Below are 23,688 nucleotides of genomic sequence, written 5' to 3'. Positions count from 1 at the left end.
AATATATATATACACACACACACGGGAAGAGGTAGAAACACTGTATATATATTTCTTCTGGCACACGCTGCACGTTCTTCTGGCTGCTATTTAAGTACTTAGGAAAGGAATGACTGCTCTTTCCCAACAGTGTTTTTCACTCACGATACAAAACACATGCAGGGCCTGGCGAATAATTAAATAAATATACACCGGTATTTATATATATAAAACATGTGTATATATTATTACCTTTAGTACGGACTGGCTATTGAATTGTATGGACTGCCTATTGAATTGTGCGGACTGCCTATTGAATTGTACGGACTGGGTATTGAATTGTGAATTTTACTCGGGTTGAGCTCATCTCTCTGATGGCCGTGTTGTGTGTGTTTGTGGAAAGCGATTTGGAACGAAACGCATCTCGAATTTGTTTCTCTGTACTATTTAATCGGCAAGGTTTAGGATGCGCTTTGTCGCTCGCCTTGGTATTTGTGGGTGCCCGCTGTATTATCCAGTGGTAGATGTGCCTGTTTGTGTTTGTGCGTGCCTTCCCAGATTCGTATAACTTTAACGAGAATATTTGTTTTAATCCAGGAGAGACACACTAAGTCGTATAACCAATTTGTTTTGTTTTAAAGATGTTTTCAGCCGACGATTGGTAACGAGTTTCTATAACTGTATTATTATTATTCACGTGCGGAGGAAAAAACCGGAGCACCCGGAGAAACCTCACGCCTTGCGCGAGGGTGCAACACTCTATCCCCGATTTTCGCGCGCCTCCGATGAGCATGGTTGGCCACGTACGGTGCAAAAGAAGTTCAACATACACGCGCATACAGAATAGATGGAAGCAGATTAGTCCCACTTGCTGTACCGCCCTCTCCTGGCGAGCTAGGGGTATGGCACCACCTCCTCCTCGACGGTCAGGGAGTGTCACAACATCTCTGTGTGTGATCCACAAAGTGCCGGGGTCAGCGCTGCGCTGCGCTACGTACCCGGCGATCCGAGTTCGATTCCCGCTCACGGCCAACACCAGTGACGATTGTCTGAACCGGTCATGGGCCTCCCCTAGTTCGACTCAGCCTCAAATTATTACCTGGTGCAGTGTGTAAAAATCGTCGCCACTGGGGAGACAAAGGCGGCCTCGTGTGCCGCGCCGGCCTTCATAAGTGCTCGTGAACGGCACTTGCCCCAGCAGTGTGACACAGGCGAGACGGGGTGTCGTTGTCTTTGTGATTCACCGACGCCCCGATTGACGTATTCCTTTATTGACATCGGGCCACGCATTTTGGGTCGTGACTTACGATTTTGCGGAGCGTTCCACAATCCGGATGAATAGGGAAATATTTGAAGCGCGTTTTTTTACGCCTCCGGCAATAAACGACCTCTTGCGTATTTTCGTCCCGTTATTTATTCGCCTTTTTTTTTTGTTCAGAGCCAAAGGGCTGGCAAAGCCATTAGCATCACTCAGGCACGCGGCACACATTCCTTAGCGTTCGCCTTCGTGGCATTAGCATTTCACATATTACAGCTGCATCTAGATTGGAAGTTTTCGTGACTGCAGGGATCCATACTCTTTGGTTCTTTCGGTAAAGTCACGGAGGTAGAAAATAAAATAAAATAAATAAAATCACGACGTTTCGGGCTCAACACAAGCGTCCGTCATCAGGTGGGACAACCACGGCAAGAACGCAATTGCTGAAAGTGGGTGAGCAGTTGAAGTGGGTGAGCAGTTGTTTTTTGCTGTGGTTGTCCCACCTGATGACGGACGCTTGTGTTGCGCCCGAAACGTCGTGATTTAATTTATTTTATTTTATACCCACGTCACTTTACCGAAAGAACCAAAGAGTATATTACAGCTGTTTTTTTTTATTCTTCTTCTTAAATCCAGACGATATTGCAATTAATAGCAGGATCTGAGCGTGTTTTTTGTTGTTGTTAAACACGGGACAGAGGATGAATATTAATTAATACTCGACTGTATTGTGATAATAGACTGCCGATGGACGATCCTCAGATTAGTACATGGTGGTGTGCAGTAAACATCGCCACTCGGGAGACAAAGGCGGCCGGGAGTGGTGCTGGCCACCCACTCACTCGTGTGCCACATTGCCGTCCTTCATAGGCGCTACTACTCCCTAACAGCACTTGCCCCGACATTCCGTTGCAGGCTACACGGGGGATCTTTGTCTTTGTCGACGAGAGAGGGAGAGAGAGGGACCAGACTTGTCCGCTACAACATAACGCAGCGTTTCCCAAACAACTCCGGTCCTCAAGCCCTCCCCACGCAAATACAAATTAACTCGCGCTGCACGCTGCACGCGCCCGATGATTGTTTAAACGCGCCTATGGCCGTGTGGAGATGCCATCGCACGCACGCACGCGCACACTCGCGCACCGTTCCGTGTTTACATTTTAATACCCCCCCCCCAACCCCCTTGCCCTACATAGCCATTAGCGGTAGCGTGTTTTTTTGGTTCGAGTTCAGCGTCCTCCTCCCCCGGGACGAGTGGCAACTCTAGCCGGGCAACCGGGGCGGACCGCTGCTGGAATCAAAGGTCTTGAGCTCCCTCCGTCTCCGGATCCTCCGCAGTGGATTCCTCGATCCCGCAGTTGACGATGACCACCTCCTTGACAGGGACGTCGTTCTCATCTGCGGGGCAGGACAACGTTTGGAATCATCGAAACCCCCCCCCCCCAGCCCCACTCACCCACACCACCCTCTCTGCTCCTCAACAATAACATGGGGACACATAGAGAGGGTTGCCCAAATGTCAGGACACGTAGGATTGTTATTATGGAGGGTGGCCCAAATGTCAGGACACATAGGATTGTTATTATGCAGGGTGGCCCAAAAGTCAGGACACATAGGATTGTTATTATTATAGAGGGTGGCCCAAAAGTCAGGACACGTAGGATTGTTATTATGCAGGGTGGCCCAAAAGTCAGGACACATAGGATTGTTATTATGCAGGGTGGCCCAAAAGTCAGGACACATAGGATTGTTATTATGCAGGGTGGCCCAAAAGTCAGGACACATAGGATTGTTATTATGCACGGTGGCCCAAAAGTCAGGACACATAGGATTGTTATTATGCAGGGTGGCCCAAAAGTCAGGACACATAGGATTGTTATTATTATAGAGGGTGGCCCAAAAGTCAGGACACGTAGGATTGTTATTATGCACGGTGGCCCAAAAGTCAGGACACATAGGATTGTTATTATGCAGGGTGGCCCAAAAGTCAGGACACATAGGGTTATTATTATACAGGGTGGCCCAAAAGTCAGGACACATAGGGTTATTATTATGCAGGGTGACCCAAAAGTCAGGACACATAGGGTTGTTATTATTACCGAGGGTTGCCCAAATGTCAGGACACGTAGTGTTATTATCATACAGGCTGGCCGAAACAGTCAGGAAACGTACGGTTGTTATTATTATACAGGGTGGGCCAAAAGTCAGGTCACATAGGGTTATTATTATACAGGGTGGCCCAAAAGTCAGGTCAAATAGGGGTTGTTATTATACAGGGTGTCCCAGAAGTCAGGACACATAATGTTGTTATTATACAGGGTGGCCCAAAAGTTAGGACACATAGGGTTTATTATTATACAGGGTGTCCCAGAAGTCAGGACACATAATGTTGTTATTATACAGGGTGGGCCAAAAGTCAGGTCACATAGGGTTGTCATTATACAGGATGGCCCAAAAGTCAGGACACATAGGGTTGTTATTATACAGGGTGGCCCAAAAGTCAGGACACATAGGGGTTGTTATTATACAAGGTGGCCCAAAAGTTAGGACACATAGGATTGTTATTATACAGGGTGGCCCAAAAGTCAGGAGACGTAGGGTTGTATGATTTACTTTTACTCTGGCAAAATAAGTGTACGCTTGAAGCATAATTGATTAATGTTCAAATAATACATCTGTGATCTTTTTTTCCTTTAAGTCCTAAATTCATTTAAAACAACGATTCATTTGTCATGCACTAATGCTAATAACAGAAGTCAGTCTGAACGTGTGTGAATATAAATTAAATAACCCTCCGTTATTTGTTAAAATAACCCTCTGTCTTTAATTTTTGGCCACCCTGTATATATTTCACGGGCATGAACATTTTCAATAACATAAATACACATACATACATATATAATGGGCTTGAACGATAAAATAAACACAAATACAATGATCTCCCGTATAGCCTTAACAATCTGTTAGGGCAAGTGCTATTAGTGAGCACCCTATAAAGGCCAGCACAGCACACGAGGGGGTAGATGGCCACCACCACGCCCGGCCGCCTTTGTCTCCCCAGTGACAATGTTTTTTTTTACACACCGCACCAACTACTCGTGTGAGGGCCGAGTCAACCTAGGGGAGGCCCAGGACTCGTTCAGTTAATCGTCACTGATGTTGACCCGGAGCGGGAATCGAACCCAGGTCAAACAGGTTCAATAACGCAGCGTGCTAACCGCTACACTACCGGTCCCCATAGATAAAACGCGCACACACATATATTATGGGTATTAACAAAAACACTTCCCTATAACAATGTTGCAGGTGCTTTCGCCCCAACTCTGTGTGCGGTCTGCGGCAGTGAGAGCTGACACTAAACCTCCGATTAGCACCGTCATCCTCGAAGCAGCAGCGCCTTTTGGCCACCCATCAAACAAAGACGGCGGTCACCGCATCACGCTTTCAAATGCCCTTCTGCAGCCGTCTGGAACGCTCTTCCATCCGATAGGGAGCCACTGAAGCTCTGCACTTTTAAATCTAGCTTGAAAACTAATTTCTTTAAGAACTTTTTTTTTGCCTGTTAAGTTTGTTGTCCTTCGGCCGCACCTCCGCTAAGCGTGGTTGGCTACGTATGGTGCGAAAGAAGTTCAACATGCGTACGTAAACACCTCAAAGGTGTCTGAATTCAGAGGAGGCCTGGTAGATTGGGGTTTCTAGCGCGTGGTTGATTTTGATGCAGCTGTCACTTTACACTGAGGTGCTTAATGATCCAGAGGGACAGTCGCTGTGATGATGCCGCCGTCGTACAGATATCTGTGTGATTCTATGGGTCTCTGTGTGAGTCTATGGATCTCTGTGTGAGTCTATGGTTCTGTGTGTGAGCCTTATGAATCTCTGTTTGAGTCTATGGATCTCTGTGTGAGTCGATGGTTCTCTGTGTGAGTCTATGGGTCTCTGTGTGAGTCTATGGGTCTCTGTGTGAGTGTATGGTTCTGTGTGTGAGCCTTATGAATATCTGTTTGAGTCCATTGATCTCTGTGTGATTCTATGATTCGCTGTGTGAGTTGATGGGTCTCTCTGTGAGTCTATGATTCTCTGTGTGAGTTGATGGGTCTCTCTGTGAGTCTATGGGTCTATGTGTGAGTTTATAGGTCTCTATGCGACGCTCTGGATCTCTGTGTGAGTCTATGGGTCTCTGTGTGAGTCTATGGGTCTCTGTGTGAGTCTATGGGTCTCTGTGTGTGGTGAGTCTATGGATCTCTGTGTGATGAGTCTATGGGTCTCTGTGTGTGGTGAGTCTATGGATCTCTGTGTGATGAGTCTATGGATCTCTGTGTGACTATATGGGTCTCTGTGTGATGAGTCTATGGATCTCTGTGTGACGAGTCTATGGCTCTCTGTGTGAATCTATGGATCTCTGTGTGAGTCTATGGATCTCTGTGTGAGTCTATGGATCTCTGTGTGAGTCTATGGTTCTGTGTGTGAGCCTTATGAATCTCTGTTTGAGTCTATGGATCTCTGTGTGAGTCTATGGTTCTCTGTGTGAGTCTATGGGTCTCTGTGTGAGTCTATGGGTCTCTGTGTGAGTGTATGGTTCTGTGTGTGAGCCTTATGAATATCTGTTTGAGTCCATTGATCTCTGTGTGATTCTATGATTCGCTGTGTGAGTTGATGGGTCTCTCTGTGAGTCTATGGGTCTCTGTGTGAGTCTATGGGTCTCTGTATGAGTCTATGTATCTGTGTGAGTCTATGGGTCTCTGTGTGAGTCTATGGGTCTCTGTGTGAGTCTATGGGTCTCTGTGTGAGTCTATGGGTCTATGTGTGAGTTTATAGGTCTCTATGCGACGCTCTGGATCTCTGTGTGAGTCTATGGGTCTCTGTGTGAGTCTATGGGTCTCTGTGTGAGTCTATGGATCTCTGTGTGAGTCTATGGTTCTGTGTGTGAGCCTTATGTATCCCTGTGTGAGTCTATGTATCTCTGTGTGAGTCTATGGATCTCTGTGTGAGTCTATGGTTCTCTGTGTGAGTCTATGTATCTCTGTGTGAGTCTATGGGTCTCTGTGTGAGTCTATGGGTCTCTGTGTGAGTGTATGGTTCTGTGTGTGAGCCTTATGAATATCTGTTTGAGTCTATGGATCTCTGTGTGAGTCTATGGATCTCTGTGTGAGTCTATGTATCTCTGTGTGAGTCTATGGTTCTCTGTGTGAGTCTATGGTTCTGTGTGTGAGCCTTATGTATCTCTGTGTGAGTCTATGGTTCTCTGTGTGAGTCTATGGGTCTTCTGTGTGAGTCTATGTATCTCTGTGTGAGTCTATGGGTCTCTGTGTGAGTCTATGGGTCTTCTGTGTGAGTCTATGGTTCTCTGTGTGAGTCTATGGGTCTCTGTGTGAGTCTATGTATCTCTGTGTGAGTCTATGGGTCTCTGTGTGAGTCTATGGGTCTCTGTGTGAGTCTATGTATCTCTGTGTGAGTCTATGGGTCTCTGTGTGAGTCTATGTATCTCTGTGTGAGTCTATGGGTCTCTGTGTGAGTCTATGGGTCTCTGTGTGAGTCTATGTATCTCTGTGTGAGTCTATGGGTCTCTGTGTGAGTCTATGGGTCTCTGTGTGAGTCTATGGATCTCTGTGTGAGTCTATGGGTCTCTGTGTGAGTCTATGGTTCTCTGTGTGAGTCTATGTCTCCCTTTCCAATCGCCGGCGCGCCCCACTTCCCCCTCCTCCACCACCCGCCCCAACCTTACCCGTGGGGACTGCCTCAATGACGCGCACCACGTGCCTGCCCGTGAGCACGCGGCCGAACACCACGTGACGATAATTGAGCCACGCGGTGGGCGCCGTCGTGATGTAGAACTGGCTGCCGTTGCTGTTCTCTCCTGCAGATGGAGAGGGCGTGGTTAGGGAGGGGGGGGGGCAAGGGGGGGATATACGACCTGTGGGGTACTACAGAGAGCGCGAACAGACATGTTATTCACTCATTTTCGGGGGGGGGGGGGGGGGCGGGCAGCACTCTAGGCGGTCATACATCATCAGTGTGGGGGGCCGCCACACGCTTGAAACCATTGGGTTTTGACAGTACGATGATGGGGTGTTTTCACATGTTGTGCATTGTCGGGGTGGGGGGCACATACGGGGCAGTGCCGGATGTTTCTAGTAGCAAAAGAAAGCTACACATGCTAGGGCCCCGCACTTTCAAGGGCCCCACGCTAAATGCTTTCAAACTATCAATTCCGGTTCAATGATTCCTTCCCTTGCTCTATTACTATAGTACTATACCGCCTTCAACTTTTATGAACGACTGTGTGTTTAAGGTTAGCGATTTGTCGTATTATCTGGCTGGATAGCAAATGAAAAAATACAATAACTTTACTGTGCAAGTTAAACATTTGTGTTTTTAATATTAACGTTTTTCTTAATTTTTGTTTAGGGCCCCTTCATAACATATGCGACAGGCCCCGCAATAGCTTGATCTGACACTGATCAGGGCCGCAATAAAGGCCACCAGGGGCCGCCAGTGGCTCGCGGGCTTTGCAATGAAGATGACTGGCATACACTGCCTCGTTCCACTCAGCTGAGGAGGTGTGGTGGGTGGGGGGGGTGGGGGGGAGGCACCAACCTGGATGCGGCCCCGCGATTTCATTTCGTGCGGGCCCACGGGCAATTAACGCTCTGTGCGTTAATAGAGGCGATTGAAATTAAGATCGAGATCTCGGTGCGCGTCTCTGTGCGCGCGCGTGCCTCTCCTCAAGAGTTTGTGGGCGTGTGCATCGCCGTGACGAGTGCGCCACGTGCGTCTGCGTCACGTGTTCCGCGTGCCCCGCGTGACGCGGACAGCGTCACGCGGGGACCGCGTTAAACACTCATCGTGCGCGTGCAGCGTGGAGCGAGTTCATTACACGCTTTCATTTAACTCACTCTGTCTGTTGCTGTCGTTGTTGTTGTCGTTGTTGTATCCTCAAATCTTGTAACTCAATTTTTATACCACTTCCCAATGTGGTGTCGTCTGCAAACTTGGTATACTTATATCATACTGATGACAATAATATATTATATCATAAAAAATATATATATATTTTTTACAAATTCTTTTTTATATGTTATGTTTCGGCTTCGGTCTAATTGTCCACGCTCAACTGACGTTGGCTGTAATTGCCCACGGTCCCCCGTACGTTATGGCAAGCTTCGGGGCCACTTCCTGGAGTGGTGGAGTTCTTCCATTACTAGTACATTTCATAAAAGCGTGTTTTAAAAAAAGTTTTTTTTTTAAATATTACTTATTTTATATTTGAATGGGGCAAGAGTAAATTGGTAAACGTGGAAAGACGGCGCGTGGTGGTGGATGTGGGGGGGTGGGGCCGTGGGACACGCTCCGCTATGTTACATTGCGGCTGTGTTGTAGTGGACAAGGTCTGGTCCCTTTCTCTCCCACTCTCGTCGACAAAGATAAAGATCCCCTGCGTAGCCTGTAACAGACTTGGGGCAAGTGCTGTTCGCGAGTAGCATCTATAAAGGCCGGAAGAGCAGATGAGGGAGTGGGTAGACACTAACATTCCCAGCCGCCTTTGTCTCCCGAGTGGCGACTTTTACTGCACACAAAGACAAAGGTCCCCCGTTTCGCCTAAATAGACTGTTGGGGCAAGTGCTGGTTAGGAGCACCTATGAAGGCCGGTACGGCACACGAGGGGGTGGGTGGCCAACACCACGCCCGGCCGCCTTTGTCTCCCTAGTGGCAATGTTGACACATCGCACCAGGTGCTCATTTGAGGCTGAGTCGAACTAGGGGAGGCCCAGCACCGGTTCAGATAATCGTCACTGGTAACCAGGTAACTCCTCCATCACCACCGCTGTTGGCCATACCTCCTGTGTGACCTTTGCAGTAGATTGTCAAAATTTAATCTTTTAAACTTTCTGACATTACTGAACACCTAAGCGTGTTTTTTTTTATTAAAACAAAATCACTCCCCAGATCCCGCCGTGAATTAAAACCTCATATGCCTGCTCCTTTCTTCCCTATCCTGTCTCTCTCGCTCGCTATCTCGTTCGCGCGCGCGCATTTGCTCATTCGTGGGGGGATGGGGGGGGGGTGAGCCTCGTCAACCCGTGGGCCACGTACCGCTGTTGGCCATGCCGATGCAGAACGGCGAATGCTTCACTCGGAAGTTTTCGTCGTCAAAGTGTTTCCCGTAGATGCTGAAACCCGCCGAGCCGTCGCCGTTTTCGAAGTCGCCGCCTGGGCATCCCGTCGGAGTTGGGGGGGGGGGCGAGGAGAGACGAGCAGAGCGGGGGCGAAAAGGTGGGACCACCACCACCACCATCATCATCACCGTACCGTCGTTATCATCAGTGACGGACTGGGGACGAGAAATCGGCCTCAAGGCATTTTGTGGACGCACAGCGGGGCCCAAATTTCCACGCAATCTCATCGAGGGCCCATTCGGGGCTGGATCCAAGCAAACTAAAACAAATGTATCGGGGGACTTAAAGCCCGACTGAGAGCGTAAACAATGACGCGTACACGTAAGATGTAATAACATTTTATATAAATGTTTTCTTTTCATACGTATATATTTTTACTCTGATCACATTTGCAATTTCGCCAAACAGATCCGGCCCACCGGCCCTCGGAACGGACCGGCCCCACCAGGTCATGTCCCCTACGGACTGCTGCCCTTATAGTCAATTCCGTGCCTGATCATCATCATCATCAATAATCATAATTGTCATCATCAATAGCCGGGCAGTGGTGGAAGCTACGCTGTCGCACGTGGCTGCATGCGATCCAGCCACTGTGGAGGCAGCAGCAGCAGCAAGGGTTGGTGGATCGCAGACACGGAGACGCTGTCGTGAACCTCCCCCTTTCCCCTGGGTGGGCGTTGCGAATGAGCCGTGCCCTTGGCTCTGCCAGGAGAACGCGGCACAGCAAACAAATGTGCACTCGCTGTGTCCCGTCTGCATGAGATAGAGTGTTTCCCCCTCGCACGCGTGAGTTTTTGCCCGGATGCTCCGGTTTTCTCTACACGTGTTTGCACACTCACCCATTGGCGGGTAACACTTCAATATATCGAGGACCGCAGAGCTTGGGACGCGGGCGGGGGGGGGGGACGCTTATACGGGATAGGCTCACTGATCGCCTGCTGTCTCCACTGCCCTGTGGTTCCTCCTGCTGGCCCGCCAATGTCCCCGCACCCCTCTCTCTCTCTCTACGACAGCGAGCGAACGCTGTGCGGCAGCGGCGGCGGAGTCGCAGCGTTACGGAGTCGACGCTGCTCTGACTGAATGACTTATCGGCGGCGGGCGCGCATCAGCAATGGCCATTCCACTGACGCGGGCAGGAATTGCGTGGAAACCGCGCATTCAGCCGCGCGATCTGCGTGGGTACTGACCAGGGCGATGCCGTGCGGGAAATCAACGGGCTACCGTCGAACACAGACGGCGGTAACCGCATCGTGCGGCGCTTTTATAGACGCCGCTGCCGCTTCCGCGGCCGTCTGGCACGCTCTTCCCTTGCGATATTGGGAAGCCGCTGGTGCGTGTGTGCTTCAAAGTCATCTAGATTGACGGACTCGTTTATTTAGAGCCGCGTGTTTTGTTTAGTTTGCTGTCCTTCCTCGGCACCTCCGATTCGCGCAGTTGGCTACGTGCGGTGCGATAGAAATTCCACGTCCGCAACATAATAAACAACACGATCACCACATTCATCCAGCAGTGTATTGATCGTGGCTGATGATAATGATGACGATGATGACGATAAGGATGATTGATGATGACGGTGATGGTAGTGGACGATTGATCATTGATGAAGACGATGATTAAGATGGCGATGATGACGATGAGAACGATTGTGATGATGACGACGACGGTGATGACGGTGATGATGATGATGATCCTGATGGAGGAGGATGAATACGCGTGTCTCACCCTGGATGGCAAAGCCCTTGATGATGCGGTGGAGCCGCGAGCCTTTGTAGCCACGCCGGGGCCCACGAGTCGGATCGGCGAGCGCCACGAAGTTCTCGACAGTACGGGGCACGGTGTGACCGTAGAGGCCCAGAACCACACGGCCCGCCGGCTCCCCGCCCACGGACACGTCCAGGAAGACCCGCGCGGTCACGGTGCGCAGGCCGCCCTGAGGTATGGCGTGGGTACGGCACGGGTTATGGCACGGGATACACCACGGGGTACGGCACGGGTTATGGCACGGGATACACCACGGGGTACGGCACGGGTTATGGCACGGGATACATCACGGGGTATGACACGGGATACATCACGGGGTATGGAATGGGATACATCACACGAGGTATGGCACGGGATACATCACGGGGTATGGCACGGGATACATCACGGGGTATGGCACGGGATACACCACGGGGAATGGCACGGGATACATCACAGGGTATGGCACGGGATACATCACAGGGTATGGCACGGGATACATCACGGGGAATGGCACGGGATACATTACGGGGTATGACACGGGATACATCACGGGGTATGGCAGGGGGTATGGCACGGGATACATCACGGGATACATCACGGGATATGGCACGGGATACATCACGGGGCACGTCACGGGTTATGGCACGGGATACATCACGGGGTACGGCACGGGTTATGGCACGGGATACATCACGGGGTACGGCACGGGTTATGGCACGGGATACATCACGGGGTATGACACGGGATACATCACAGGGTATGACACGGGATACATCACGGGGTATGGCACGGGATACATCACGGGGTATGGCACGGGATACATCACGGGGTATGGCACGGGATACATCACGGGGTATGGCACGGGATACATCACGGGGTACTGCACGGGATACATCACACGAGGTATGGCACGGGATACATCACGGGGTATGGCACGGGATACACCACGGGGAATGGCACGGGATACATCACGGGGTATGGCACGGGATACATCACGGGTTATGGCACGGCAAATGTGTAATCGGAGGTGCGGGGGAAAGACAACAAACTAAACGCAAAAAAAAGCAGTAGTTAAGAAATTATTTTTTCAATATATTTTTTTATGATTTTAAAATGCAAAGCTTCGGCGGGCTTCCTCATATCGGAAGGAGGAGCGTTCCAGACGGCCGCAGAGGGAGCGCTTCTGAAAGAAGCGCCGCGCGATGCGGCGTTCGATGGCCAGCGGCCAAAACACCGCTGACGGCGCGGACGACCGGCGTTTGCGTGGCGATGCTTTCTGCTCCTTGGCCAGAACAGCGAGCTATTGCCGCGGGTGCGCGCGCGTAACGAGTGCGACCCTCTGCGACGCATTCGCTCGGCCAACCGTAAGCCAATCGCAGCTCGGCGATCACTGTGACGGCAGAGCCGTCACGGCACGTGGCCAGAGGAATTTTTTGCACTCGCGCTGCCTCGGCTTGCTCGTGTGTTTATTTTTTTTTTTGCCACGTGCGCGCCGAGGGGACTGGGACTAAAAAATATATAAACAAATAAAGTTACAAATAGAAAATCGCCCCGGGCGTTTTGTGAACGCAGCCGGGCCCGAATTGTCGTGCGAGCTCATTGGGTGAGCCCATTCGGTGAGGAAGAATCTTTTGAGGCCGTCGAATGTGGCGGGACTTTTAATGCCAACTGAGGGCGTAAATACGCAATTAAGCGTACACATTAGAGGTATTAACAATATGTTAATTAAAAATGTCTTTTGATTTTATATATTTTTTTACTCTGATCACATTGAAAATATCTACACACACACACCGCCCTATCGGAGCATTTTCCCTACGGACTGCTGTCCCTATGGTCAGTCCAGGCCTGATCATTATCATCAATAATCATCATCATCAATAATCATCATCAATAATCATCATCGTCGTCGTCAATAGCTGCGCGGTGGTGGAAGCTACGATTGCTGCACGTGACTCCCTGTGGTAATAAAATATATTATAATGAAACATTTAATTCATAATGAACGTTTTTGGGTTAGATCGCGTAAGTGTAAATGTTGTGGCGTAAGCCTCCACCAACCGACACAGCCAATTAGTAAGGGATTTGTCACGTAACCAAAACAAAACTAAATTGGCTGTGCGTGTCAGGTGGTGGAGGGTTACAACACATTTATACTTACGCGATTTAACGCAGAAAAAAACCTTTATTACGAATAATATTGGTCGCAAAAGCCTACGTTTTAAACTACGAATATAAATATTGTTTATTTTTATCACACTTACAATATCCTCACAAACACACACACACCGCCCCACCGGGTTATTTACCCTACGGACTCGCTGTCCTACGAACTCGCTGCACTCTGGACTCGCTGCACAACGGACTCGCTGTCATACGGACTTGCTGTCCTACGGACTCGCTGCCTAACGGACTCGCTGCCTTACGGACTCGCTGCACTACGGACTCGCTGCACTCTGGACTCGCTGCCTTACGGACTCGCTGCCCTACGGACTCGCTGCCTTACGGACTCGCTGCACTCTGGACTCGCTGCACTACGGACTCGCTGCCCTACGGACTCGCTGCCTTACGGACTCGCTGTCCTACGGACTCGCTGCCCTAGGGACTCGCTGCCCTACGGACACGCGGCCCTACGGACTCGCTGCCCGGCCGCTTTCCCCTCTGAAGGTTGAAGGCGTGTGACTTGGGCCGCAAAGTCAAACTCACCTGCGCCTCCACCGTCTTGTGGGCGAGGAGCACGCACAGCAGCGCGATCTGGAAGGCGTTCAGCGAGCCCATTCTTGTCCCAGCGCACCGATGGTTGCTTCGTCTGTTCGCGGTGGGTAGATGGGAGGCCGTGTGTGTGTGTGAGCGTGTCTATGTCTCTGTTAATGATCGCAGCACTTGCACCAACAGTCCGTTGAGGCTCGACAGGGGCGGGGGAGGGGGGGGGGATGCGTACCTACGTCTCTATTTATGTTTAAAAGGTGCTCGCGAACATCCCTTGCCCCAAAAGTCTACCAAGGCTATGAGGGGGATCTTTGTCTTTGCCTTTGTTAATGCACGCACAGCCTTGATTTGAAACTCGTCTCTCTAGTCCCATGCCCAAAAGCCACAGACAGGAAGAAACATGAAACACTGAGTGTATTTAAATTGACATATACGTTTTGCAAAACAATAATAATAATAATAACACTTAAAAAGTTATTTTTTTTAGAAAAAACTCTTCTTAAAAACGAACTATTTGAACGCCTGTGTTCATCCAGACCACGGCGAATGTGTCTTTCCGCGTTGTTGGCGGCTCTGGAGCTGCCGTTTGTCAAGGAGGCGAGGGTGAGTGAAGCGACACTCCAAGTGCGCCTACGTGGCACCGCCACATGGCCACACGCATCATCCACTCAGTGGCGACAAGCACCAGGATACACAAATACCAAGATCCCCCGTATAGCCTTAACATGAATTTCGGAGCAAGTGCTGTTGGCGAATAGCACCTATGGCAGGCTCAAGAGGGTGGGTCGGTGGCTAGCACCACGCCCTGCCGCCTTTGTCTCCCCCGTGGCGATGTTTACACATCGCAGCAGGTACTCGTTTTGAGGCGGAGCCTACCTAGGGGAGGCCCCGTTATCGTTGCAGATAATCGTCGCCGGTGTTGGCCGTGAGCAGGAATCGAACTCCGGTCGCCGGGTTCGTGGCGCAGGGCGCTAACCGCTGCACCACCGCTCCCCTTTACCAGGATACACAGGCAGCCTAACCCCCTCCCCCCACACCCCCCTCCCCTCCCCTCACTACCCCCCCTTCACCCCCCAGCTCGGAGTGAAGGACCCTCAGCTCTACCTCTTCACGCACTCACAATCGAGGGAGTCCGGGTGGCGCAGATGACTCGAGCTTAGATCCTGCACGGGTTCGAATCCGGGTTTGCGTGCAGTTAACATGTCTAGGTGGCTTGGAGATGTTAACTACCTCGCCTGGTATGCAGGAGGTCGTGGGTTCGATCCCGACGCCTGTTGCATATTTCGAGTCTGCGTGTCTCTCTCTCTCTCTTTCTCTTCGTGGTGGTCGTGTGGATTTTTCTGCGGGTCCTCCGCTTTTTTTTCGCCCTCCACATTTAGAATCAATAATCACGCGTTTGGAGAATGTGGCTCCTGTAAATTTCCACGTGATGATGATGAGCCACTTCGTTGAGCTATCATTTGTGGACAGGTCGCTTCTGAAACCGAGCTACGTAGCTCAGTGGGCCTTACCAGCCAAGGCCCGCCCTCAGGGGTCGATAGGCACCAATGTGGTGGGGATTCAACGGCCACTCGCCTTCTTGCTCTGTGCCACAGACCCTTTGCCGATGCCATGCTAATGTAGATTAAACTACTTTTTTTAACCATACCCCAGTGAGATACGTTGCCCTTTTTCAGAAGCGACCTGGCCACAAATGATAGCTCAACCTAAGTGGCTTATCGCGTGGAAATATAAAGCTGCCCATATACTGTGAACGCGCGATGTTCATTCGAAATGTGGAGTGAAAACCCGGAGGACCCGGAGAAAAATCCTCGCGGGCCACGGGGAGAGACACACGCAAACTACAAATATGCAGCAGGCGTCAGGGCCGGGATCGAACCCACGACCTCCTGCACACCAGGCGAGGTAGTTAACATCTCCTAGCCACCGCGTCACCGCCGCAGGAAATGAGCACCGTCTGAACAGAAGTCAAATAATTTTAATTCTTTTTAAGTGACGGGGCATCGTCACTTAGAGGGAGGGCTCTTACAAATAACTCCTGGTAAGACAATTATTTGCTCAAATGGTGAAGGAATTTATTTTTTCTTTTTAAACATCCCCCCCCCCCTCCACTCGTGATTGATTTCCCTGCTGGCATCTCTTCCTCGCTGTCTCGTAATCCTCCTCCCTGTGCCCTCTGGCTACAACTGTCTGGATGATCAGTCTGTGCATTCCCATGTTTTTTGTTTATTGTATACGGAGTTAGACTGATGTCCTTAATCTTAGTTGTCTTGTGGTTGTTGTTGTTGTTGTTGTTTTTTTGACTTGCATCCCACTGGGATTTTTTGCACACAGCGTTGGTGTACGGTGCTATTTCAGGAATATTTTTGATGTTTTTTTGCTGGATTTTCTGTTTGCACAGTCACATAGTCATTTGATGTTTTCTTGTTCGTGTTTTTGTTTTTTGTTTGTTGCGGTTGCACCCGATTCAAGAGCCGAATGGCTCACAGGGCTATACCTAATAAATGAACTAACTAAATGAACTAACTACCGCACCAATGTCTAATCCAGCAGCAACAGCAACAACAACAATGACAAAGATCCCCCTGTAACATACTTTCTTGGGGCAAGTGCTGTTAGCAAGCACCTATGAAGGCCGGCACGGAACACGAGGGCGTGGGTGGACAACACCACGCCCGGCCGCCTTTGTCTCCCCAAGGGTGATGTTTACACACCGCGCCAGGTACTCATTCGAGGCTGAGTCAACCTAGGGGAGGCCCAGAACCTGTGCAGATATCTCCGCAGGTGTTGGTGGCCGTGAGCGGGAATCGAACTTGGGTCGCCGGGTTCGTAGCACAGCGCGCTAAAACTGCACTGCCGCTACCCAGCAGACATACAAATACATAGACACACACACACACACGCGCACACGTGCTTTAGATGTTTTAAGGGTGAACAGGTCGGGTCCATCAACTCGCCACATTGGAGAACCTGGCTTAGACACGGGCAACTGAAAGCCCGAATTTCAAACCCGGTTGGCTCTGCAGTCGCGGCCCAACGTTCTGACCTCCCGAGCGACCCGGCCACCTTCTCGGTGGGGGGGTGGGGTTCGCGGTGGTGGGGGGGGGGGGCATGTGGGGGGCATGTGGTGGGGGGGACAGGCGAGGTCACGCCGGGTGACCCTCCGAAGGGGGAGCGGCCGCCTCGACGGCGCACCCTTGCGCGTCACGTGGCACACGTTCAACAATCATCGGGCGCGTGCAAGCGTGCAGACTTTTGACTTTTAAACAACTTTTATTGCCGCCAGCAGCAACAGCACTGGAGGCGATTCCGATATGAAATAACACAAAGTCACCAGCAACACAAATAAAACAAACGCTACAAATCCACGCGCTGTGGCGCTAAATGCACCGCGGCGCACAACACGAAAGAAAAGTCACGTGGTGGTGGTGGTGGTGTTCATCCGTGCAGAAGGCGAGTGCATTTCAGAGTTTAATTGGGGAGGCGTCAATTGGCGAACGCGGAGAGGAGCCTGAGAACCGTGGTGGTGGGCCGTGAGGACTGGCGTTGTTGTTCTGGAAACCCCTGCACTCCTGTGTATTTGACTCTGTGTTGCCATAGCAGGTACAGTATAACCTCCTTCTGTCTGCGTGGCGCATTGCAGTGTGGCTTTCAATGATTCAATTCAGGAGTTTTATGTAATAAGAAGAAGAGGAGAGGGAAAAAAACACTCCAGCCTCCTCGCTCACTCGTCCTCCCTCTATCCCCCTGTATTTGACAATGTTTATCCTATTTGCATCGCGTGACCCTCTCGCCGAGAGGCGCAGTATTTTGAGAATGAATGGCGCTGTTCACGAGGCGTGCGTGACAGTGGGATCCAATTAGCACCCCGCCCGGATGCCCCCACCCCACCCACCCACACCCCCCACCCCACACCCCTCCCTACCCCACACCCCCCCCCCCCCACGGTGCCCTGGTGGGTTCAGTTTCGGAACAGCTTCGCCGACGCGGTCCCTCGCACAGTTCCACGACCGTCTACAGATGTAGCCCCTAGTTTGTTGACCCCCTTATGTTGACCCAATTTTAGTTGACCTTTGTATGTTGACCCCTTTATGTTGACCCCTTTTTGTTGACCTTTGTATGTTGACCCCTATATGTTAACCCCTTATGTTGCCCTTTCACGTTGACCCATTAATGTTTACCCTTTTTTGTTGATCCCTTTTTATTGACCCCTTTATGTTGACTGTTTCATGCTGACCTATAAATCGTGACGCCTTAATGTTGCCCCCTTAATGAGCCCCCTTAATGTTGCCCTTTTGTTGACCCCTTCATGTTGACCCCTTAACGTTGCGTCACCTTCTCGACCCCAAGCCGCTCCCTCTACCCACCGGCGTGGTCACCTTCCTGGCTGTGGCCTTCGGTCACAAGCTGACCACCTTCCTATTCGTGAGCTTGTCCTGTCTGCCCCGCATGCGCTGCCTGCCTGGCCATCCAGCAGCCTGGCTAGCTGACTGGTTGCCTGCCTTTCTTGCTAGCCGGATAACTGCCCACTTGACAAGCTGTCTGCTCTAGCTGGCTGCCTTGTCGCGAGGCTTACTGACTGCCTTACTGGCTAACATAATGACTGACTGGATAGCTAGCTAGTAAGCCAGCTAGCTTTTTTGCCCAGTTGGCAAGCCATGCTATCTATACATTTCTGGCTGGCCTCATTGGCTCTCTGACTACCTGTCAGTGTGCCTGTCTATATGTCCGCCCGTTGTGTCTATTTGCTGTGCAGGCTGGCCCCTGGCTATCTGGCTATCTGGTAGACTGACTCTCTATTCAACAGCATGTCTAGCTGGATAGCTTCCTATAGTTGTCAGGCTGGCCCGTTGTCTTGCTGGCTGCATGGCTAATTGTCTAACTCAGGGGCGGGGAACCTTTTTTTCTGCCAAGGGCCATTAAGGATATTTATAACAGCATTCGCGGGCCATACAAAATTATCAACTTAAAAATTAGTCTGTTATATTTGGTCAGACATTTAATTAACTCACCCCTAATGCGATGGCTGGAACTGCTTCTCTTTGGTGAGGCGTGTGATGTTAGCTGGTATTGATGATGTTGCTACTCGCAACTGCTATTCCAGGTTTGCTCCTAGATTTATTGAATTTCGAGTCCCGCCTGCGGTTGCCTTAGCAGGGCCACACCAAATTATTTCGCAGGCCTTATACGGCCCGCGGGCCGGACGTTCCCCACCCCTGGACTCTCTCGTTGGCTGTTTGCATGGCTAATTGTCTGGCTGACTGGTTGGATGGATGCCTTACTGGCTGCATGGCTAATTGGCTGGCTGGTTTGATGCATGGCTAATTGGCTGGCTGGTTGGCTGCATAGCGAATTAACTAGCTGATTCGCTGGCTGCCTTTCTAGCTGTATGGGTAATTGCCTGGCTGGCTGCATAGCTTATTGGCTGGCTAGCTGCATTGCTGACTGCATAGCCAATTGGCTAGCTGGTTGGCTGCACAGTTTATTAGCTGGCTGGCTTGCTGGCTGCATGTCTAATTGGCTGGCTGGCTGCATGACTGATTGGCTGTCTGCCTCGCTGACTGCATGTCTAATTAGCTGGCTGGCTGCCTTGCTGGCTGCATGTCTAATTGACTGGCTGGCTGCATGGCTCATTGGCTATCTGCCTTGCTGACTGCATGGCTAATTGGCTGGCTGCATGGCTAATTGTCCGGCTGACTGGCTGCGTTACTGACTGCATGGCTAATTATCTGACTGGTTGACTGCATGGCTAATTGGCTGGCTCACTGCCCCAGTGGCGTGGGGAGGACACATGGATGCGCACTCAAGAAGCTTCGCTCTCTGCCGAGGACGCGTGGCAGCCAGAGACACGGACGTGCCGTGCAAACAATAGGCGGGTCTGTTTGGAGTGCGATAGAGCGCAAGAAATGGGCATTTCATTATCTGTCGGCTGCATTAAACACTCTGCCGTGCTCCGTAAATCGCCAACTCTGGTTTCACGTATTACAGACCAAGATCCCCCGTATCGTCTTTAACAGATTGCCGGGGCAAGTTGCTGTTCGCGAGCACCTATTAAGAACGGAATGAAACACTTATGACGGGGGAGCGGGGGGGGTGTGGCAAGAACTACCACCCGGCCGTCTTTGTCTCCCGCGATGTTAACACACCACCGCACGAGGTGCTCATTTGAGGCTAAGTCAACCTAGGACCGGTTTCATTTTGTGGTCGTGAGCAGGAGTTGAGCTGGTGGCCGCCGGGTGCGCAACCGATGCGCCACCGCTCCCCTCCGGCACACACAAATACATAACGCGCGCACAGAATACGAGTTAAATGTGTGCGGTACTTTTTTATATATATCACGCGTGGTGGAATAAAAAAATATAATTTGCTCGTTTCAGCATCTGCACATAGCGAGGGGTTTATATTTAGGGATGCATTTAAAAATATATATATATCTCCCCCTCTCTATCTCCATTTTATTTCAAACGCCTGCGCGGAGTCGTCTGTCCAAATGCGGTGCGATGTTTAACTCCGCCCGAGCGGCTAATTAATTCTCGCCCGGAGATAAAGGGGGGGGCGAGGGGCGATGCTGAACTCTTATCAGGGCAGACGGGGGCCCAGACGAGAAATTAATTGTAATGAGTGTGCGCTTTGAATTGTGGTGGAGGGAGGGGCGGGGGGGGGCTGTTAATGTCAGGCGCTACTATCGTGCCGTGATCTGAATTTTAATTTACATTCACACCCACCATCCCTCCACCCCCACCCACGCATTCCCCCGCCCGCCGCCCACCCCCCTGCACCCCACAACCACCAGCCCTCGTAATAATTAAGAAAAAAAATGAACATATATACAACTGAGATACGGTCTTCCTCTCGCTGCATTCTCGCCGGAGAAGAATTCGTTGCGCTGGTGATGAGCAGCATTATCCCGATTATAAGACGCACTCACACCCTCCCCCACCTCTCCCCCACCCCTCACCTTGCAATTAAAAAAGCAGTAATGAAAAACATTGGGGGTGCGTCTTATAATTCGGTAGCTGTGTGTGTGTGTGAGAGAGAGAGAGAGACCCAGTGGGGAGCGGTGGCGCGGTGGTTAGCGTGCCGCGCTACGAACCCGCCAGGCAAAGACCTTAGACTTCTCCTCTCGCTCACGGCCCAATATAAAATACAGTGCATGGGCCGGTCCTGTGCCTCCCCTAGGTCGACTCAGCATTGATTGGGTTACCCGGTATGTAGGCATCAGCATCGTGTGCGTGCGCGCGCGTTTGTGTGATCAGACTTGGGAAGTGCGTCTTACATTCCGGAGCGCGTTATAAGCCGGGGAATACGGTAGTAATAACCTAAACTATACAGTCTACACTATACAATCTACACTATACAATCTACACTATACAATCTATACAATCTACATTATACAATCTATACAATCTACACTATACAATCTACACTATACAATCTATACAATCTACACTATACAATCTACACTAAACAATCTATACAATCTACAATATACAATCTACACTATACAATCTACACTATACAATCTATACCTACACTATACAGTCTACACTATACAATCTATACTATACAAGCTACACTATACAATCTACACTATACAATCTATACCTACACTATACAATCTACACTATACAATCTATACCTAAACTATACAACTATACCTACACTATACAATCTACACTATACAATCTACACTATACAATCTATACCTACACTATACAATCTACACTATACAACTATACCTACACTTTACAATCTACACTATACAATCTACACTATACAATATATACCTACACTATACAATCTACACTATACAATCTACACTATACAATCTACACTATACAATATACACTATACAATCTATACTATACAATCTATACCTACACTATACAATCTACACTATACAATCTACACTATACAATCTACACTATACAATCTATACCTACACTATACAATCGACACTATACAATATATACAATCTACACTATACAATCTACACTATACAATCTACACTATACAATCTATACCTACACTATACAGTCTACACTATACAATCTATACTATACAATCTACACTATACAATCTATACAATCTACACTATACAATCTATACCTACACTATACAATCTACACTATACAATCTATACCTACACTATACAATCTACACTATACAACTATACCTACACTATACAATCTACACTATACAATATATACCTACACTATACAATCTACACTATACAATCTACACTATACAATCTACACTATACAATCTATACTATACAATCTATACCTACACTATACAATCTACACTATACAATCTACACTATACAATCTACACTATACAATCTATACCTACACTATACAATCTACACTATACAATCTATACAATCTACACTATACAATCTACACTATACAATCTACACTATACAATCTATACCTACACTATACAGTCTACACTATACAATCTATACTATACAATCTACACTATACAATCTATACAATCTACACTATACAATCTATACCTACACTATACAATCTACACTATACAATCTATACCTACACTATACAATCTACACTATACAACTATACCTACACTATACAATCTACACTATACAATATATACCTACACTATACAATCTACACTATACAATCTACACTATACAATCTACACTATACAATCTACACTATACAATCTATACTATACAATCTATACCTACACTATACAGTCTACACTATACAATCTATACTATACAATCTACACTATACAATCTACACTATACAATCTATACCTACACTATACAATCTATACTATACAATCTATACCTACACTATACAATCTACACTATACAACTATACCTACACTATACAATCTACACTATACAATCTACACTATACAATCTACACTATACAATCTACACTATACAATCTACACAATCTACACTATACAATCTACACTATACAATCTACACAATCTACACTATACAATCTACACTATACAATCTATACCTACACTATACAATCTACACTATACAATCTACACTATACAATCTATACCTACACTATACAATCTACACTATACAATCTACACAATCTACACTATACAATCTACACTATACAATCTATACCTACACTATACAATCCACACTATACAATCTACAACAAACAGCAACAAACACCACCCGAGATGCATTGCGAACACGTCTAACTGCGCCCATCACGCCCACGAGATTTAAGACTGTAACAACGTAAATTGGCGAGCAGTAATTATCTCTCGCGTTTAAATTGGTGATAAACGCTTCGATCTCACCCCACTCTTCCCTCGGTGTTGTTTCATCCCCCATCCTCACTCTCGGGTCTGCGGTGTGATGTGAGTGGCGCGCATTTGACACACGCGCCGCGCGCTGTCTCTCACACACCCCACCCCACATCCACCTCTCAGCAGTTTTATTTCCGTCGGTTTTTGCGGTAATCAGACCACTGAAGCATCGTTTGTTTGTTTTTTGCGCCGTTATTTTTTTTATTTTTTAGATTCGCCAGCCGACGTGTGCGGATGTTGCGTGTGAAAGCGTATTTGCCGGCAAAAACCACCCCTACCTCCTCGTTGATGCCGGACGGCAACGCTTTGGTGGGCAGTGCCATGGGGGGGAGAGGGCCAACTTCGATGGCCCTGCTGAGTCTGCGGTGCCACAAATATTGGAAGAAGAAATCACCCGCTGCGAGTGGCCGGCTGAGGTGCCATCTGTTGTGGAAGTACTGACGGGAATCCAGAACCTGAGACCAGGAAAGGCACCGGTCAGAGATGATCTCCCAAGCGAAATGCTGAGGGAGA

At 49.2% G+C, this 23,688-nt stretch overlaps 1 protein-coding gene across 1 annotated transcript; it reads right to left on the bottom strand.

Annotated features, from left to right (window-relative positions):
* Nucleotides 1-32: 32 nt before the first annotated feature.
* LOC116956146 (peptidyl-prolyl cis-trans isomerase 6-like) lies at nucleotides 33-23,401 on the bottom strand. Its single transcript, XM_032977623.2, has 6 exons — nucleotides 23,167-23,401; nucleotides 13,861-13,963; nucleotides 11,134-11,341; nucleotides 9,329-9,445; nucleotides 6,960-7,091; nucleotides 33-2,635 (listed from the first exon to the last, which is right to left on the bottom strand). Exons 2-6 carry the CDS (start codon nucleotides 13,930-13,932, stop codon nucleotides 2,535-2,537), a joined length of 630 nt encoding a protein of 209 aa, XP_032833514.1. The 5' UTR covers nucleotides 13,933-13,963; nucleotides 23,167-23,401; the 3' UTR covers nucleotides 33-2,534.
* Between the last annotated feature and the right edge of the window lie 287 nt (nucleotides 23,402-23,688).

Source organism: Petromyzon marinus, chromosome 63 (assembly GCF_048934315.1).
Source record: "Petromyzon marinus isolate PM22_M1 ecotype Great Lakes invasive population chromosome 63, UKy_Petmar_22M1.pri1.0, whole genome shotgun sequence".
Classification (NCBI taxonomy): Eukaryota; Metazoa; Chordata; class Hyperoartia; order Petromyzontiformes; family Petromyzontidae; genus Petromyzon; species Petromyzon marinus.
Note: the sequence above shows the minus strand (reverse complement) of the source record. Positions and strands in the feature narration are given on the sequence as shown.

What these genes read in the sequence shown, in the direction of transcription:
- LOC116956146 (XM_032977623.2), bottom strand. Translation starts at nt 13,932, where the DNA reads ATGGGCTCGCTGAACGCCTTCCAGATCGCGCTGCTGTGCGTGCTCCTC. An exon ending in CAAGGGCTTTGCCATCCAGG is followed by an intron (nt 9,446 to 11,133) that starts GTGAGACACGCG and finishes CGGGATGCCCAG; the next exon opens with GCGGCGACTTCGAAAACGGC. An exon ending in CATCGGCATGGCCAACAGCG is followed by an intron (nt 7,092 to 9,328) that starts GTACGTGGCCCA and finishes CTCCATCTGCAG; the next exon opens with GAGAGAACAGCAACGGCAGC.